The following is a 21,131-nucleotide window of genomic DNA, read 5'->3' as shown; positions in this document are numbered from 1 at the left end:
GGTTGACTAGGGGGAGAATGAGGTGGAGGATCACTAGATCCAGTGAATGACATCGTTACCTGAGTAGGTTTCAAAGCTATCCAGACTGCGGCTGGGGGTGCAAAGGAAACATCACAAGTCAGCCAACAATGAAACTATTCTGAACAGCCTCAAAATAAAGTGAGTGGATACATTTATGTGGCCACAGTGTGACTTTATGCCCGATTGTTTATGCTTTAACACGAGGCCATAACATTGGGGTTAACCGGAATTAGAAAACGGGACCGTTTTGCCTCAATCACTGCCAGACTGAAAACACATGCACATCAAACTGACTTTTTCCTCTCTATGATTAACAGACACTTAAAGGGGACATATAATGCTCATTTCCAGGTTCATACTTGTATTTTGGGTTTCTACTAGAACATGTTTACATGCTTTAATGTTCAAAAAACACATACTTTTTCGTCATACTGTCTGACTGAATATACCTGTATTCACCCTCTGTCTGAAACCATAGACTGTATATAAGAAGTAGACGTAAACCAAACACTGAATAAGACATTTTTAGGCGACCCAAAAGGTTATAATTAGCTTTCAAGAACAAACTGTGAAAGGGTTAAAGTTGTAAGACGAAAACACGGACAAATCGTGGTAGCAACCTGTCAATCACAAGGTAGCCCCGCCCTAAAGCGTACCCTGCTTTATGGTCTATTTGACTCTAAAAGAGTCAAGAGTAGAAAGTTTAAGGCACTTCCACATTGGCTTCACTTTTCAGACCCGGAGGTTGCCCACTGGTTTTTACTATGTTCACATGCTTTAAAAGTAAAATAAACCACATTATTTTTCTCATACTGTCTGTCTGAATATACCTGTATTCACCCTCTGTCTGAAACGCTCCGTTTTAGTGCCTTTCCCTTTAAGTCCCCCTCCCAAAAAGCCCAGTCTGCTCTGATTGGCTTGCGAGAAAAATATGATGCACCTTTGCAAAGGTAGTTCTCAAGCTGTGGGTGATATATTCTAACGTGCCTGTATGTGACATAGGAAGGCGAGCCAAATCTGAATGGCTTGTTGAATCACATTATTTCTGATCTAGGCAGCCCACAAAAAAACTGCCTGGTTTAATTATTATTAATTTCACAGTTTGTGGGTTGGTAGACGATCCAGATACCCAAATGTATGTGGGAAAGCACTGAAAAGGTGAGTTTTATATGATATGTCCCCTTTGAGAGGCTTTAACATTTAACTTTAACAGTGACCAACACTCCACAGCCAGCAGATGGCAGTGCAGTCTCTCAAATAGCAATAAAAATGGTTTCAACACATGAATTTATCTGCAACTCGTAGCGAAAAGTACAGAAAGAAAACGTCTCATCTAAGAGAATTTAAACACCGCTCATCAAAAATAAACAGGAATTAAAGTGAAGAACGGCCTCGTTGAACCTCAGAATTAAAACTTTGTTGTTGCAGTAAAGGAGCAGTTGCTTTTTATGATGCCTGTTACATGATCTCTCTTTTATTGGGAGGGAGAGGAGGCCCTGGTGCCTGTGATGTTTACATAATGAGTGCTTTGATAAAAATGTATGAGTGCATAATCTGTCACTAGTAGGCGTAAAGAATAATAAAAACAAATACCTCCCAGTTTCAAAGTAGCCGTATATGATGCATGTGTTTCTAAAGTTTAATATAACTTAAACTCTCTGACCGCAGATCTCTGTTGTTTTTTATCTGAAACAACATTGTGGAGGAGCTTACTCGAGGCACGTTTATGTTCCACAACTATCCATTTAGTCCGGAGCTTATTTCAATCCTCACGCAAAATTGTATGTGCCACACGCTAACTATCAGGTACCATCATTCTGTAATATTCTCATTCACAGAGTCCTGAATTGCCTCCTCTCTGACCCCAACGTCACCCAGTACAATCAGCTTCTTCTGACGGACAAAGACGTCAACCTGGTCCTCGGGCCCGCTGACTTTCCTTCAATTACAGAAATCTACACGTGGATGCATCTGTGCTTACGCCGGGAGCATCCTCATTAAATCACAGCGCGGGAGATAAACGGCGTCAGGGTGTAATTACAGTGTGTGCAGACAAATAATCATCTGATAACGCGGCTAAAATGGCCTCTTAGCGCTTGATTACAGGGACCGCGGAGCCCATTCTGCCTTTCACTAAATGAAAGTGAGAGAATCAGAAGCCTGCTGTTCAATTAGCAGAGGGAATGAAAGGCGGGGCCGAAGGAAATAAATGCACTAATAAAGTGTTGAATGAGTCCGAAACTAAAATGGCTGTAAACGGTTGCGGCGTGCGACCTGAGAGCAGACCACCACGGCTTATCGGAGTGTGCTGCTGATTCAGACTAAATTGAAACGTTAATCACAGTGGACTCCATTCAGATAAGTTTGATGACAGCTTAGGAAGAGTTTAAGCAATTCCAATAGAGCATAGACAATGGAATTTCCTGTCAACCATGAACCTGCAAATTATGAGACCTGACCTTTATCCTCACTCAAAAGAGAAATACCCCGCACAATAAGTTACTTTCCTGTGGGTTTGTGATATAAATACCGAGCAACGTGTCCCTTAGCCGCACTCAACTGTAATCACAGGCTTTTCTGAGCTCATGTGAAATCAGTATGTGGGCCTGAGATGATGGTAAACGGAGCCTACAAAAGCAGCATGACTCAGGGCGGGTGGCGGCCGCGTCAGGGACTGTAAACTGAGCCCGTCTCCTGCCCATGGGAGCGCACCGGGGTGAACCGAGCAGAGGGAGAGGCAGCGATTATTGCTAGAGCAGCCCAAACCGCAGGTAGCTATTTCTAGCACGGCAGCCTGCGTGGCTGTTTGGCAGAGCGCCGGGCCTTGAGGGAAAACCCAAATCCACACTGGTTCTCACCTTGAGAAAGCTTCGTCCAGACCGTCCTCCAACTCCTGCCACACAGAACATACACATGTTGGTTAAAAAATGTCTTAAGAGATGATAAGTAACGGTGTTTATTCATGAGATGTTAATGCATTCGCCCACACATGTACACAGTCACCTCTCGCCACTTTTCTCACATGGTCTTGGGAGGTTAAACTAGGCTACTTGCAGCCCACACCCTCTCCAGCTATGTGGCCATTTGATAAGGCCCCCTTCTGTTCAATAGGCTATTGTCTGACTCTGCGTTGCAGCTGTACAACTGTAGAATCCAATTCTTTGAATACAACAGGTAGAGTACATCACTGGGCACTAATTAATCAGTTTTTCCAGCATGGCATTCTTCTCTTCACTCTTCTCTTATCAAGCCTGAACAGCTGAAACTTACGGACCAGCCTGACTCTTGTCCTTACCCATACAGTATTGTTGTTCTCTGAGGCGCGATTATGCGCCATAAAGGGATCCGAGTCTGTCTGCTTTGTTCCTGAGTGGATCAGCGCCACGTTGGCTCCCTCTGCCAAATCCAGAAGTTTTGCTGTGGCTACCTCTGTAATACAAAACAAACATGTTTGATAAATTAAAAAGGCAGAATGAGGAGGATTTCCCTAAAAAACAATGTAAAAAAATATAAAATATTCCCTCTCAAACATCACTTATGACCCACTAGAAGTGTGTGTTGATGTCTGTATCTGCAGTGACCCTGCCCTCTGTCTGGAATTTATAATTTTGCTGTGTTCAGGACGTTTCTGTGCGTCAACCTCGAGGGGAACACCGCCCAAATTAAGAATTCCAATATGTTATTTCCACTGCTGAGGAAAGTTCAATTAATAGTGTGTGAAAAATGAGCTTCTATCTCTAAAAGCCAGAAACCAGAGAAGTAAGTAACTTGTGATGTCATCGGGTATAAAGTCTGGAGCTGCTTAGACAATGAATGGGAGACTGATTCTGCACCCAAATGAGTTTTATTCTATTGTAGTGTTGTCAGTAGTGAAACAGAAAATGTAGCCATGTACTCAGATCCTTCCCCTGGGTGCTCTCAGTGTCATCTAGAACATCCCTCCCATTCATTGTCTATGGAACAGCTCCATATTTTATACCCGATGACTTCACAAGTTTGAGTTTTAGCACTCTCGCTTTTGGATTTGGGAGAGAGTTGTTCATGTTTCGAAACATTTTTTGGACCGTCTTAGACCATAGGAATAAGATGTACCAATTTTGAAAATGAGCGTAGCGTTCCCCATTAACCATTTGATAGGATCCTGTGATTATAATACTGTACACAGCATGCACAAAGTCTAAAGGGTTAAGGTCCACTTTTTCTTATTAAGCCTGTAATGTATCTCACTGATGCAGCCATCTGTGGATTGTCACATATGATAAGTGAGCATGGAGTAACCCCCTGACTTGCACGCCTGACCATGGTGACACCACTGCTGTGTAATGGGATTGGCTTCTAATGGCCTTGCCCGATGATTAATGTGTGTCAATAATGTGTGTCAACACTAATTTCTGTCTAGTCTAATGTTGTCCCCTAGAGAACAGTGAAAGCTCAATGACACTTCTAATGCCAGCACAACTCAACTCTTCTAGGCTGAAACTTAAAACCCTCAAATGACCGTTTCCCTATTTTCTATGTTCCCTCAAAAAAGAGGCTCACATACAAGTGAGTCAGCGCATAATAGCAATTCCCTTCGACTTGTCCTCTCTGTCAACACTGGCTCAAAAGGCATTTAGGGTATTCTGCTGTTATGAAGAAGGAGTTATTGGCTGTCATTCATGGGGAAAGAGAGGGGGAGATCAAGACTCATCTGGTGGTAATATCCCAAAGTGAACAGCTTAGACATTTATTAAAGGTGCTAAATGCGAAATTGGGAGCATATCTATATCTACGGCTCTCAACATGGAAACAGATGAGCTGGCCGATCGTAGCTAACGGTGCTAACGACGCTAACAGTGAAAACTACGGCAACAGTGCTGACAGAGCTAACAGTGTTAACCTGTAACCTAACCTGTATCAGCTGTAACCGCCGTATGAGAACAGTGCAGAGTGGCGGACGTGAGCTAGCTAGTGGGGCACGCTCACATGCACTAAAATGCACGCGCTGGCAAGTCAACAAAGCACAAAGGAGCTCGGATTACAATGCACACACAGGGAGAGTGACTTCATTCTCTGCTCAGGTAGACATTATTCCTCTAAATCTTTATACAGCGAATAGTTGTTTGCTGCTATGTTAAAATATTGCTCTGGATATTGTATAGATAACCTTTAACTAGAGCTACAACGATTGGTTGATTAATCGATCAAAAAAATAATTAATCAGCTAAACTATTTTGATAACCGGTTAATTGTTTCTGTCATTTTTCAAGCAAAAATGCCAAATATTTGGTGGTTCCGGCTTCTCGAATGTGAAGATTTGCTGCTTTATTTCATCACTTATGAAATTAGGGCTGCTCAATTATGGCAAAAATCATAATCACGATTATTTTGGTCAATATTGATATACTATATACAGTATATTATTTCACACGATTACTCACTGACTTTGGAAACATCGTACATTTAGAAAGAAAATGCTGTACATTTTAGCCTACATTTTAAGTTTCAAGTTAAATGCATCAATCTTGTGCACTTTGAGAGCAAAAATTAAGGGGCTAGATCTATGAAGATTTTTGTGTTCTAGTAAACATTTAAACATAAACACATTGTACTATATATATATATATATATATATATATGAATGGGGATGACACGGCAAAAAAGTCACACCCACAAAGCATGGTAAACGAGATGGGGTCCAGGCGAAAGTGCACCGCTGTAAAGGATAGCGGAGTGTTGGATTTACAACACAAGACAAAACAAGAGTGTAATTGCGAAACCGAATGCAGCACAATAATCGTTTTATGTTGATTATCTTGTTTACATAATCGTTTAAAGCCAAAATCATGATTGAAATTGAACTTTGATCAGTTGCCTTATATGAAAGTAAATGAAATATCTTTCACTTTTGGACTGTTGGTCGGACAAAACAATGTGAAGATGTCACTTTGGGCTCTGGCAAATTATGGAGAGCATTTTTCACAATTTTTTTGATATTTTATAGACTAAATGACTAATCGATTAATTGAGAAAATAACCAGCAGATTAGTCTTACATTTAACCCCGAGAAGAGGAGAAGACTGAGAAAGGATGATCAGTATCAAGCAGGCTAAATCCCCGAACAATCAGGGTGACACAGGAAGAAGTGGCATTTGTGTTGTGTAGCCACTGTAAAAGGGCCTGGCGCCGGGAGAGAGCAGAGGGTATCATGTCTCATAAATAAAGCTGACTCACCTCTGACAACGGCACTGATCCCGAGAGTCTCTCTGACACAGTGCCGTGCCATTTGATCAGCCAAAGTGAAGGGTACATAAATGTAACCTTCTCATAGCTCTAAAGCCCCGCTGTCCCCAATCACTGCTTTAGGGCTGGCGCTGAAAACCTCTGGCAGGACGGAAACGCTCGGCCGGTTTTAAAAGGCACTCAGAAGCTTCTACCGTGCATCACTCTGCTGTGCAATTACGGCAATTTGCTTTACAGAAATACAGTCCGCTGGCAGCCAAATGACCCACTGAATGGTCAGCGGGATAATCTTTAGTCCAAAAATGTACACCAAGCCTCTGTGTTGCCAGAATCGGATTCCAAGTCCTACTTTGTTGAGTCTTCTCACAAGGGATCAGCCTTTAAAACTGTGTTGGCCAAACACATTCAGGCCCACAGCCCCAAATAAAGTGTGAGCAGATTAAGAGAGATCTCTCTCTCTGGCTGGAGGCCATCTGGCTGGGCAAGAGGCCGGGGGGGTTAAGCCATAGGCCATATATGCCATATAGGTGGTCGCCTAGGGTGCCACCTTCTGGGGGGTGCTGGTTACCCTCTAAATTTTTCAGGGATATCAGGGATCAATTGTTAATTTATATTATAATAAATACAGTTATTTATGAAAATGTAAAAATCTGATTTTCGCCTAGGGTGCCAAAAGGGCTAGAGCCAGCAGTGGCAAGAGGGGCAAGCTCAGTACAAAGCTGACGTTTTCAGATGTTGTTGGAGCTGCCTGCTAAAAAATGTCTGCCTCTCTCGAACTGAAACCTCCAGTACCAAGAGGATCAATACAGCTGCCACTTATAAAGTGTGACAGGAAAAAGGCACGCACAAAACAGACGAACGAAGAGAAAGCATTACGGGGAATAAGTGTACAGCCATTGTGCCTCGGGCAACAGGATGCTCCTCATCTCATTGTATCTTGGCCGTGGACAATATATGGAACTAATAATGCCTTAAGGTTGTCTTGCTCACTGGATGTCAACATCATGTTTAGAAGGCATGACCCTCGTCTCAAGTCCTGGAATCTTCGAACAATGGAGGTCACATAAAATGTAAGCCTCTTTCATGCTCTTTGTACAAACAGGACTGTAATTGTGCTTCCAGCGTGAGACACAATATAGCTCTGTTATCATGAAATGTCGTGGGGATCGGTAAACCGAGACTTGTTTTTTAATGGAGCTACAACACGGCAAGGGGATTTCAAATTAAAAACGACCATCATCATTGTAATTATCATCATACATAATCACCTCAAAATGTCATCTGCTGTTCATTGTAATGACGCTAGCGAGAAAGAATAACTGCAGATTGTTTTCAGCTGACCCACAGCCTCCATGTAAGCCAACCTTTTGACAAGTGGCTGAATACTCTTCCTTCCCCCCCCCCGGAGGCTACGATTACTGTGACAGAGAGGGCGAGGGAGAGAGAGAGAGAGATGTGATGATGGGTGACATGACTCACCTCCTCCCTTCAGGCTGCCCAGGCTGGCCGAGCTGTCCGACTGGGAGTTGCTGGCTCCTTCTCCGTCTGAACCCGACTTCACTCGCTTTTCTTTCTCTGCGCAGGGTGGAGGAGGAGGACAAAAAAAAAGAGAAAAAGAGCAGTCAGTGAAAGACGAGCGAACTATGATTCAGGAGCTTGTAACCACAGGGTGAGTTACTAAGGGAACTGTTTACTTTTCTAGCTGCTAACCAAGCATATAATGAGTGTAAACAAATCAGCAGCAGTAAATTGGAAGATAAGGTTAAGGCCATTACTCAAGCCATCTGCCAGCTGAAACCTAGAGGGCCTGGGCTTCAAAGATTGCAGCACACATACTTCATACAGCAGTTAATACGGTAACTGCAGCATTTAAATCGTGTGGGCATGGCATCTGGGTCAGATGGATAACAGGCTCTGCTCTCTCTCCAAACGTTCTCACCTGCTAGGAAGAAGCTTTTCCACAAAGTGCAACTGATAACACCTTTCATTGCATTTCCTGCTCTCTTAAACTAAGTCTAGAGTATTTACAGGCCCCCGCATTTCTCAAGCATTTCAGATCACTCCTTCGCACTGAAAGTTAACCTCGGACTAAACACACTTGAGTAGGGATGCACCGATACCGGATCAGATATCGGGCCGATACTGACTCAAACAGCTGCATTGGATATCAGTGACAATGGGGCCGATCTATTAAATTCAATTCTATGTTTATATACTATACATTACAGACTGGAATTTTAATTCCTGTTTAAGTTTTGATCAATTCGTTGCTGCATTAAAACGGTTTACACCTGAATTGTAATTCATGTTAATTTTGAAGATTGTTTTGGCACGGTGTTGGTGTTCAATTTATTATTTCAATAATAAAGAACAATTCACTAAATTTATGTTATGTTATCTCTCTCTCTCTCTATATATATATATATATATATATATATATATATATATATATATATATATATATATATATATATATATATGAGAGAGAGTGCTACAGGAATGAGTCCTAAAACCCAGAAATGAGTTAGCATTTTAGCACTTCCGGTTCCCTCGTCTCAAGGTCAATGGGTTTTTAGTTAAATGGCTGACATAAGGTCTGTGGTTAACACAAGCTTAAGATATTTTAATACTTTGTTCTACGATATAAAATATGTCAGTAAATATCCCACTAGTAAATTTTTAAGCTTTTACGTGTCTTAAAAAAGGCGGTTGCTAAATGAGACTACTAAACGTCATCACGCCGACTCGTCCGCCTTTACAGCCTCGTTGTGTATACTCGCGTTCATGCGACCGTGGTGTAGTTCCATTATAGCCTAACGTTAGCTTTTCACTTCACGCGATTGCATTTACACTTCAAAAATCATAAAAGTTGTGTTCATTTGTGGAGAACATGTAATTATCATAAAAGTTTGTTTACCACAGAGCTTATTTTCTGCAAAGTCCAAAACCCAGTGGAAAAATCCCATTGGCTTTTTGTCAAAGGAACCAGGGCGAAGCTAACTTTCTGGTTGGTCTACAAAAATACATCATCCCTGGAGCACTCTATTTGTTACATTTTGTTTTACAAAGTTAGGAAAGTGATGTTTAAGTCAAGCCTGATGTTGTCTTACACATAAAAGAATGATCCCAGTCTCTTCCACACAGTGAGACATACAGCTTATTAAATAAACACTGGTATCAGATCAGTACTGAACAAGTCAGATCGGTGCATCCCTACACTTGAGACTAATCTACACAGCCTCTCCACAAAAAAACATGAAATATTCTCTTCCACTGTCCAATTCACTTTTCAACTACACCCCTTGTCAACTTATGCGTCCTACATTTATCTCTGTAATGTCACAGTCTTTGGAAATGCACTGTAACAATATCACAGTATTATGGTGTATCCCCTTCTTTCAAATATTATAGCCCCACTATCATTTGAAACAGCCTTCCTAAAAATGATATAAGACCCTATAAAAATATTTCACCTGTTGTAATTAAGTTAAGTCAGCTCTCACCTCCGTCGTGCGCATTACGAGGTGCATAAGCACCATCAAAGTTTGATTCACTACTTCTGAAATTGTTGGCTCTGACAGAATAATCACTGTTGTGCGGCTGCATTTTCCTCGTTACGATAAAGCGGAACATTTTGAGGACATCAGTTTCTGCAGGGACGGCATGTTGGTTCCTGTGCATCCCCCACAAAGTCAGTCTCAAATATTATTCTGTTTTTGTCAAAGCAATCAGTCAATCACTCCTAAAACATCTCTCCTCTCACAGAATATCTCTGCCAGAATGGCATCTCCTGACAACGTTTAACAGAATAGGACTCTTCTGGCGCAGAAATAGGTGTGACTTCCTAAGTTAAAGGACCAGTATGTAACAGTTTTGGGAGATCTATTGGCAGAAATGGAATATAATATAAAGTATGTATTCTTTAGTGTAAAATCACCTGAAAATAAGAGTTGTTGTGTTTTCGTTAGCTTAGAATGAGCCATTTATATCTGCATAGGGAACGGGTCCTCTCCACAGAGTCCACCATGTTTCTACAGTAGCCCAGAACGGACAAACCAAACTCTGTTAACTTGTCCTGCTTGGGTCGGAGTCGATAACGTTACTCGCTCCCATCGCTGCCGCTCTCTCTCTCTCTTACTTCACCACTCACTTCCCATGTACACACACTCTAAGCCAGGGGTGCCCAATACGTCGATCGCGATCTACCGGTCGATCGCAAAGGTAGTGTGGGTAGATCGCATGGCATTAAAAAAAAAATAAAAAAATATTAAATTTTTTTTTTTTTTTAAATAGACGTCAGCCAACAAATTGCAACACTGTTTCACCTGAACTCATCTGGAGTGGAGGATGAGATTTTGACACTACAAGCTGACATTCAGCTTAAGTCCAGGGCTCATGGACAGTTCTGGAACTTACTCACAGAGGAAAAGTACCTCAACATGAGGAAATGTGCTACCTCCTTGACTGCATTATTCGGCTCCACTTATTTATGCGAGTCAGCCTTTTCCCACATGAAGATTATTAAGTCCAAATACCGTTCCACCTTGACTGATGATCATTTGGAAGTGTGCTTGAGGCTGGCTATCAGCAGCTACTGTCCGGACTATGCATCCCTGGCTGATTCCATTCAGTGCAAGTCATCAGAGTAAGGTAATGACAACAAATTTACAGAGTTATATTGTACAATATGGGTTCATGCAGTTATGCAAGGTACACCAACATATTGTACATATAAAGAATACTCAATATATTTATAAATAAATATATGTTTTGCATTTTTATAGTAGGTAGATCATTTTGACTTGGTCATTTTATAAGTAGCTCGCATGCTGAAAAAGTGTGGGCACTCCTGCTCTAAGCACTCCAATCTTACAACAACTGACTCTAGAGAAGGCCATTCGCGTTTTCGTGTCGGCCACCGTAGCAATCCTACACGCTTGGCACACGGGAGAAGTTGTAATCTGCAACCTCACCGCTAGATATCGCCAGATTCTACACAATGTTCCTTTAAGAAAGTTGATCAAATACTTTTACTCCTGGTCCTAAAAGTAGGACCCAAAATTACGGGCTGCCCCCTCTTAGTCGATTAATCGGTCGTTTTGTTCTTAGTTGACTAAGATTTCTTTAGTGATTAGTCCTTTTTTAATGTATTTTCATGCTGAATGACTTGTTTCCAAGAAAGTTATGAACACATCTCTGGTAAACACAAGATTTAAAGCGGTGCTTTTGTGTGATCCTTTGTGGAGAAACTCAGTCTGTCTATCAACAAATCGATTAGTCGACAAAATTGTATGAGTGTTAGTCGACTAGGAATTTCTTTGGGCGAGGACAGCCCTACAAAAATGTGCCACCGTGTGAATTTTTTGGCCAGTTAAGCGTAATCTCCTGCTCTGAGACGCTTGATAAACACGGGCCCGGTCCACCCTCAAATGCATATAAAGACCAATCTCTGCCTACTAACTAAAATATCACCATGTCCCATGATGTGAAAGTTAGGCGGATGCTCAAACAAATCAAGAACTGAAACAGGAAAACACAAGACCTTCTGAACAAGTGTGAACTCCCCGAGGGGGCCAAGATACTGACCCACTGTAACTCAAGCTTTCCATACTGTGGCTACAGATTAAATGTCCATTTCTCTCTGACAAAGATGCGCTTATAGCAATGAGGTGTTTTTGATTTCATCATCATCATCTAAAAAAAAAACCATCCCATTTCCCATGAGCCCAGGTAGCTTAGTGATAGCAGTGCTACAAAGCTCTCCCCAGGGCACCTGTCTTCCCCTATTGCCTCTCCAGTGCATTCGTTTTCAGCATGCTAAACAAGGAAGCAACTTTAAAGATATGCGAGTTCAAAGCTAGCTGTGGTGTTTACAGTGCATATTCTATGAACACAGATTTATGAACAGAGACGGGAGCAGTAATATACAGAGGAATGTGGGTCAGGAATGTGTGGTGGGCTGCGGAGAACCACTGTGGGTGGTGGAGGAGAATTTGTGAGAAACAGAGGCAGCAAACTAGACAGACATGCAGCAGATACCCCCTCTCCCTGCCCTGATCCTCTGGGGTCTTGTAACTTTAATGAAACAGACTCGAAAGGATTTTTTCCCCATCTCTCTATCTCCCTTTCTTCTTCTTTTCAACCACAAGAGAAAACCACAACTTCTTTCTGAAAAATATATGCTTCCCTTCCCCTTCATAACCCCCCCAACCAGCTCAGCATCAGTTCTCCTTGAATCATCAGTGACACCGTGCTGAACTAGAAGAAAACAGCTCGGCAAATTAGCGGCTTATTGGGCCCGATTTGAAAAAAGAAGATGAGGAGAGGTGAAGAATGGCGAGAGGAGGAAAGAGCAAGCAAGACATAATTTAAAAAAAGAAATGTGGGAGATAAAAAGTAGCAGTGAGGAGGCAGCAGACTTAATATTCAAAGTTACAAACAACCAAATAAAGAGGCGTGAGGCGAGGAACCCGTGCCCTTGATGTTGGGAAAAATAATCCCTCCGCGGTATGGAAACGTGCCCACGTTAAAGCATTCCCACACACCACAGTAGTGGAAGAAGAGGGAGAAATGTGGAGTAAATAAAAGAGGCTGCTGGAATTCTCATACAGTGCAAGTGTGTGTCTCTAAAGGACTGAATAAATAAGCTCTGAGACAGAATCAATGGCACTGACACTGAATCTGTCAGGGGGTTGAGCTCCCACTGACACGCGCGTACAATCATTTTCCTTTCTCTTTTTACACACTCCCCACCCCGACAGCCCCCTTGTGCCCCGCCTTTCATGCTCTCTTGCCCTCTCTCTCCTCACCCCCCATCCCCCCTCTTCTTCACCCGTCTCCCTCCTTTATAATAAGCAGAGACGCGTGCTGTGACGGGGGGGAGGAGAGGGAAAAGAAAATAACTCGACAGGGGGGGGTCAAGGTGCCAGGTGCAAAACAACACAGACAAAAGGAGAATCACAAAATTCAAAGGACGCCTACGAGGAAACACATGTTAAAGATGGAGAAGATTGAAGGGGGGGTTGTGGTGCAGCAACCACTATTATGTGGCAAGAGCTGCTCATTTACGCTGGAGTCATGCATGCAGTAAATTACATGCATGTTCTTGCTGAGCTGTACAAAAGAATGTGCGACACCGTCCTTATACAGCACTTTGATTGCCCGCTGTGTCCACGGTGGTGCCTGAACACGCACTGTCTGCCTCAGTGTAGTCTATATTTAAAAGGTGCCTATTTAAAAGGGATGTGAGAATCAGAAATTGCTTGTTAACAATGACACTTGTGGCCGTTAAGTCAACAACAGTCAGTGTCCCGTTGCTCGAAGCTTGTGCTCGCATTACGTAGAAGCAAGCGAGCATCGGTCAAAACAATGAGGCGACACACGAGACGGAATGTGACTGGTCGTTTGTTGGCATTAGCAGACTCTATTTCTAACCTAACGTTAACTATGGTTGCACACCGTTAGCCCTGAGGCAGAGCTTAAGAGAGTAAAGGCAAGTGCGAGCGCGCATGATGTCGCATCCGTTGGCTTTTCCCGAAAGAAAACGGCCCGCATTCTTCACATTAAAAGCAGTCTACAGGCTGACAGAGGAAACCCAGAAAGTCGCAGAAAGTCAAATTTTCTAGGTTAGGTTACAACCTGTTCACGCATTAAAAATGTTTATACCTGTAAAAACGTATCATGTAGTCCCTTTAAAGAAGGCTTTTCAAGTTTCACATAAAATGGAAAAACAAAAAATGAGGAGAAAAAGGAACATTTTTACAGTAAAAGATCAAATCTATCCAGGGAAAATCCCAGCTCGCACACATCTGAGTCCTGTTCTCCCTGTAAAAGGAAAAGATTTACCTCCAGTCGTCCCACCTCTGCCCCGGGCTAACCTTAACTCCTCTACACACCTCCCCGCGTCGATACCTAGATGAGTCTTTAACCATGACGGAGTTGTCTGTAATAAAGAGGCGCCGCTAAACTAAAACAGGTCTCTCTGGTCGATGATTTAACCGCTGTGGGGTTCAATCAATGAGGACATTCCTCTACTGTATGCGAGTGTGTGTGTGAGCGAAGGACAACATTGACTGGCAGGAACAGCCGAGCAGTTCTCCACTATTTCACATGATGACCCCTTTAGAGGGTGTCAAGGCCAAGACCAGGGAGACACAGGAAAATTTATGTTTCCACGTTGTGCAGAAAAGAGGGAAGATGAAAGTGTGTATACAGTAAACAGAGAGAATAACAACAGTGGGGGAGGAGAGGAATGTTTTAACTCGTCCGTCACACTCCTATAGTTGTCGGGGGCGACCATGCGTACCTTCCTTGGCAGCCTGCCAGAATTCAAATGCCACTCTGAAAGCCTGAGCCACCGTTAGGGTTACCGCCTGGGCCTGTCGGGAGGGAAGCACAGAGACCAAGAGTGAGACAGAGGGAGAATGTGAGAGAATAAAAGGAAGATGAGTAACGCTCATATTATGCATCTCATCCACGTGCAGGAAACTCAAGGAAGCTCGAGGAGCTATAATGACCGTGATAAAAACAGGAAGTGACTGCCAACAGAAGAGGCTACTTGAGCAGGAGGAAGAGAAACCCGTGGGCTTCATGACAAGTTGTTTATATAACTGGGAGGATACGTGGCCTTTTGGCCAGAACTAAATTAGTAAGAGGAAGGAAAAGGAGGGTGTGGCTCACTCGTTCTGCAAACCTCCAGGGATGGAGGGAATGCCAGAGAGAGGGACGACAGCCTCCCCGCCCTTCATGTTCTCACTCCTCGTCTTTCACACGACTTAATACTCGGGCATTTGCATGCATACAAGTGAAGCTTTGACTCCTAGTAGCGGTGCAGTTGTTCTGAGGACTCTTTACAACATCTGCATAAAGTGCTTTACACAGGTTTGCCGGGAGCAAAAGATGAATACCTGAATGCAGAATCCTGCACCATAAAGAAGCTGTTGCCTACATTTGTAGCTGCAGCCTGCAGCCTTATTTCACTATTTATATGTAACCAATGGCATTAAAGGAAAAGTTCAAGATTTTGGGCAATTTGTTTATTTGCTTTCTTGCTGAGAATTACTTGGAAATATCAATACCACTTTCACGTCTACAGTATATGCTCAATATGAAGCCACAGCCAGTAGCCGAATTGCTTAGTAATGCGTTAAGACTGGAAACAGATTAGGGATGTCACAAGAACTGATACTTTGGTACCAAGTCCATACCAAAATTCGGAAAACGTGATGGTACTTGTTTTTCTACAGTACCGTAGGCACTGGGGATCAGGGCTCGGGTGACTAGCGGCGTCTTATTGTCCCAGAGACAATAGAAAATGTCCCTGAGGCTACACTATGAACAACAAATCCGTGTTAGCAAGAGGAGAGCTAGTTAACGTTAGCTGTTAGCAGCCAGTGGGCAGCACAGCCCTGCTTGGATAAATAATGGAGCTAACAGCTAACGTATGGAGGTTGCATTGCGTTATATTATGATACGTTCAGGCTATATTCAGTAAAAATGACTACTGGGCGAAGGTGAATTATAACATTATCATAATGTGTTCAAATGTAATCTTGTAAAAATTTAGTGTTTGGCAAGAAACTTGAGGCGGATCATCAGGGATTAATAATAAATGAGTTGTAATTAGTAATTAGAGTGTATCTTGAATTACATGACATCTATTGTTTTGTTTTTGTTTTTTACCGTGGTATCAAATTGGGTATCGAGAATCGCGGAATTTCACTGGTATTGGTATCGACTACTAAATTCCTGGTATTGTGACATCCCTAAAACAGATAACCTGGTTATTTATTTTAAATGAGAAACCACCTACCAGAATCTCTAAAGCTCACTAATCAACATGTTATATCTGTTTATTCTGTACATAAAAAATTACACATAAACACAACAACTTCTGGTTTTAGGAAGGGGTTATGAGCGAGAATGTTTCTTTAGCCAGGTGCAGTGACTTTCTGAATAATTAATTAGTGAGCTTTAAACATGCTGATTTTCCTTATTTTTACTTCAGACAGTATCCAGTCTACTCTCTTTCCCCTTGTTTCCAGTCTGTATCCTAAGCTAACCTACTGCTGGCTGTAGCAGCTCTAACAGACATGTGAGTGGTATAAATCTTCTCATCTTACACTTGGCAAGAAAGCAAATAAGCGGCTTTCCTATAATGTTCAATTATTCCTGTATTTAGGAATAACAAATGGAAAGAGCAGTAAACTTTATATGTAGTATTGTGGATTCAGTTAGTTGCAAACTCTTTGTGAAACTTTCTTTTTCATACAATGGCTCACAGTATTGGAACATGTAGTTGCACAAACTCAGTTACGTACCATTTTTCTCTTAGTGCAGAGGAAGGCGTGACACTCCAGAGTCTCATTGTGCTGGCTCTGGACGATGTAGGCGAACACTTTGTCATGCATCTTGTCCGCCGTGCAATATGATATTCTGCGGAAGAAAAGAAACACACACACAGATGCACACGCTTTAATAAAAACTCATCTCAGATCAAGTGGGGCCGTCATGCAACTTCATCTGCACTAAGCCCTTAAGCTAGTCCACCAATCTGATTCTAACTGTTCAATCTAGCATTTCTCTAAACTGCTGTAGAAAAAAAAAAAAAAAAATCCCTGCCATTCTTGAAGCATGCTGCACTCACAATCTCACTGCACATGATCAAACAACACACCCCAGCTGTGTGCAGGTACCGAGCTGAACAATGTCATGTGTTTGAGCTGAACACGTGCGCGGAGGACATCTGTGCCGTTTCGCCAGAGGGATGACGTTCCTTTCTGCTTTCTTTCAAGTGACTACATCACACTCCCACTGTGTCTACCTGCTTAACAATCATGACACACTGCTTTAAATTACAGCTTTTAGATTGGGCCTGGCTCCTGTAAGGTGCATGAAAAGACTCACACGGACAGAGGTGATTGTTCCTGTGTCGTTCTGGTGTAGGAGGTCATCTACTGCACTGAGGTGTTTTTCTGTGTCGCATGTGAGAGACGTATCAGTCTTGCTTGTCAGTCTCAGGTGCAGAGCAGGGATTTAAATTAAGCTGTAATGCTCCACAAATAGCTTTTCTCCACTATTTGATCATCATGTTATCCCCCCTAATACCGAAGTGACGGGTACACTGGCCAGTTGGGGTGGGAGACCCAAAACGATGGAGGAGGGCTATAATGACTGTCTGCCATCTGTCCTTCCTTTCCCCTTCGAGCTGCTCAAACTTCACTTTGGGACAGCCACACACTCGGTTAACTAATGACTAAGGAATAGAAGATGTGGATGTAATAAATAAATAAATAAAAGCGAGGGAGGAAAAGTTTAAGAATCACAGCTGCAATCTGCACAACACAAAATTTACGGGCAAATGTTTGGGAGGGAGGGCGTCAGGGAAATTGGGTGTCTAGGCAAATTCATTTCTTTTATTGGTCATCCATCTTCTCAGCAGATGTCCGGGGAGGAGGGCTCCAGTGGGGTGTGAGACACAACCAGCTGCTTTATGTCTTCACTCCATTCTGAGGTCACAGCTGGACTCACCTCACACGGCCAGCCTTTTAATTGCTTTAGTATTTAACTCATATTCTTCAAATGAGAGAATCCATTATCAGTGCAGCGTTTTACTGGAGATGCATTGCAAAAAGAAAAATGGGGGGTTGCATGAGGTGAAAGATACAGGTGCATAGCTGCAGCTGGAGCATCGACAGCAGCTGTGACACGGGTCTTGGAGGCAGTTAAGGTATATTTTCAGTCAAAACTCAGTCAAATCTGTCCACACAGACAGGATACATGTATTTTATAATATCTCTGAGGTGCAGTTAACTAACTGTGAGACATTGTCAGACTTTAAAGGCCCCTAGATCAGCCCAATTAATCAACAGAATGAGAATTAATCAGCAACGTTGATGATCAATTAATCATTCAAGTAATTTTTTTCAAGCAAAAATGCCAAACATTATCTGGTTCAGGCCTTCTAAAATGGGAGGATTATCTACTGGATCAGCTACTGGACTGTTGGTAAAAACAAAACTTTTTTGAAAAAAATATTTAAGGGGACTGTTTTTCCATATTTTCTGACATTTTATAGACCGAACGATGAATCAGAACAACTATCATCAGATTAATTGTTAGCTTGAACTGTCAGTGAATCAAAATTAATGTTGACCATGTCTGTTCAGTTTGATCTCAGTGTGTTTGGATGCACTAAAGCTAACTGCAACATACACACATTATTAACCTAAAACAGACGAAGGAAGCGCTGTTTGGTTCTGGTGGCTCACACAACAGGTGCTCTTTAGTAAGGCAGGTGAGTAAGTAAAGTACATAAAATTGGATCCAGGAAGTCTTCCAATCAGGGTGTTTGGGTTGATACCATTTGTTACACAGATTTGGCGCTAAATTTAACCCTTTTTTAACACTCAAGAAATGATAACAATGATCCAAAATCCCTCTAAAATACCAAATTAAGACACCAAGACCTTGAAGAACACCATAGAAAAAGCCATGCTGGGATTTGGTATCAAAAACCTTTGACATTTGGAGATTTCTGCAAAAAATAAATTTTTCAGCGATTGGATGGCGAGCACTTCTGTTGTGGAAACTGCTCAGAAACCCTCTTATTGTCAGTATAACTAGGAAATTCATACATCCTCTAAATGCCCTAGGTCTCTAGTGGCTGTAAAGTTTCATGAGGCTGTGATTATCCTGGAGGTCACTACACTCCAGCTCTAAAACTGAGCCCGCTACAGCCTCTGAAAGATAGTAATGTCGGGTCTCAGAGGGTTACTTAAAATGTGTCCAAGTGTAAGACATTTGTGTCTCTCCCCGCCTCCTTCGATGGACTTTTGTGTGCAATGTTGCACAGGTTAAATCTGAAAAAACAGCCCAGCGATGTAGAGCCCCAGATTTTTAATATAGATAAATCCTGTATGCCTGAGAAATGAACTCCATCCTGATTATTCTAAGATGCACAGCCAGGAAGCAGTTGTTCTACGAAGAGTGATGCAAAATTGAGCAGGTAAGAGGAATGAAACTGTTCTCTAATATATAAATAAATACCATCCCAAAGGTGACACTAGAAAGCCAGAAACATGGTCAGTGTAGACAGCTTTAGAAAAATGTCAACATTGGAGATTTGTCCTCAATCTGCCAGCTTTTAGGAGAAATGATTCAACATAAGCCTATTCATGCTCGCAAAGAATGATGGAAAGTCCCATCTCTCCTTGATATGTAGACTCATAAATGTGGAATTTTAGAAAAGTGATTCAAGCTTGGATCATAAGCTCGAGGCCAATGGAGGTTAGGCAGATTTAAGCGCGCAGGCTGTGGCAGGCAAGTGAGATCTGTAGGCATTTACTAGAGAGGTGTGTGTGTGTGTGTGTGTGTGTGTGTGTGTTTCAAGATCAGACATACAGCTGTTGTACTGCTCCCAAGAGAGTTGAGATGGATGAGACTGAGTACTCTCTTCTCTCTCACACACACATACAGAAACACATTACACTGCCTTGGAGCATCACACCTGCTCTTACACTTACATCCATCCCATGATGGATGAGAGCAAATACCAGCTTTTGTTTTATTGTGGGTGATAAGGACAAGCTTAGGGTGAAAGTATTTCATAACTGGGGTCGCCTGACTGAGTAGGGCTGCACGATTATGGCCGAAATGATAAGTCACAATTATTTTGATCAATACTGAGATAACGATTATTTATTATTACATTTCCACTAATGTACAAAAAAATAAAAATACGGAGCACGCAATTTAGATGTCAATATCCGCAGTTCATCATGTTGGTATAATTGTGGGAAGCCAAAATTGTGATCGCGATTAATATTCGATTAACTGTGCTGTGAGTCAGGAATAGTGGAAAGAGTCAAATAGTCGAAAGAAGAGGACTGACCTGTATATGGAGATGTTTTCTATCAGCTGGTTGGAGGCACTGTCGTAAAGGATGATTCCTCGCGGGGAGATCGTTAATGTGACTTTCTGGAGTTTTTTCCCACTGGCTTTGGCCTGGAAGGAAGGGGAGAAGTAGAAAGAAATGGCAGAGGTCACAAAGACAAAAGAGGATATGCAAGTGAGACCGAGATAAGGAAGGAAAATCAATCCAGTTAAGTGTCAACCTTGTATTCATGTAAATGCTGCTGATTTGTGATCAGACGAGCCAATCAAGTTTACACGGAATCCAGACTGCAGGTCAAAAGATGCCAATCAATGTGAAATCATTAGAGATATGAGACATTCAAACCATAAATTGCAGAGCTGCTGGCATGATTAACAGTAGGAAAATATGTATATGCAATAAGCCAATTAACAAAGACATCGTCAAAGCAAACACACAAACACATTTGAATAAAGATTCTTAAGAAAAATAGACATCCAATCCAGAGAAAATTTAATCTTTTACAACTATGGCCTGACAAAATATTACTTCATCCCAAGTGCACTTATAGTACACAATATGACAAGCGTAAAAAAACATCCCATTCAGCAGCCTGACATCCTTTTAAGAGGGGCACCAAGGGCAGCCAACAGATTAGGACCAATCAGAGCCTCTGCCTTCCTCTCCATACATCACCGTGTCCCGAGTCCCACCATTCTGCCGCCGCTAACTTCATTATCCGCTGAGCTGCCAGATCCAATAACATTAAGCCCTTTCCACCATGATAAAGCTGGCTGAGCCATATACTGAGCAACAGTGTCCAAACTAATTGCATCCTCCTCTAAATGTCAGCCCGGGCCTTGGGGGGAGAGAGTAGGCAGCCAACCCGTCACTTCTCACCATCAGGTCATAAACAGCAGAAAAATACTGGATGATTATGATTTCCACGTGGTGGAGGTGGTGAGGTGTGGATGATATGATGTGTGCTTGAGAGAAATTCATTTTCCTGAAATAG

The 21,131-nt window shown here is 42.2% G+C and overlaps 1 protein-coding gene across 2 annotated transcripts in view; it reads right to left on the bottom strand.

Annotated features, from left to right (window-relative positions):
• The window catches only part of ldlrap1b (low density lipoprotein receptor adaptor protein 1b), a 47,458-nt gene that overhangs the window by 7,139 nt on the left and 19,188 nt on the right, over positions 1 to 21,131 (bottom strand). For both annotated transcript variants that reach the window (XM_074661125.1, XM_074661127.1), the window contains exons 3-8: positions 20,135 to 20,247; positions 16,563 to 16,677; positions 14,549 to 14,621; positions 7,723 to 7,818; positions 3,317 to 3,450; positions 2,880 to 2,914 (exon numbers count right to left, since the gene is read on the bottom strand). In XM_074661125.1, the coding sequence (XP_074517226.1) occupies positions 2,880 to 2,914; positions 3,317 to 3,450; positions 7,723 to 7,818; positions 14,549 to 14,621; positions 16,563 to 16,677; positions 20,135 to 20,247 (566 nt within the window). The remainder of the gene's footprint in view (positions 1 to 2,879; positions 2,915 to 3,316; positions 3,451 to 7,722; positions 7,819 to 14,548; positions 14,622 to 16,562; positions 16,678 to 20,134; positions 20,248 to 21,131) is intronic.

The sequence above is a fragment of the Sebastes fasciatus genome, chromosome 15 (assembly GCF_043250625.1).
Source record: "Sebastes fasciatus isolate fSebFas1 chromosome 15, fSebFas1.pri, whole genome shotgun sequence".
NCBI lineage: Eukaryota > Metazoa > Chordata > Actinopteri > Perciformes > Sebastidae > Sebastes > Sebastes fasciatus.
Note: the sequence above shows the minus strand (reverse complement) of the source record. Positions and strands in the feature narration are given on the sequence as shown.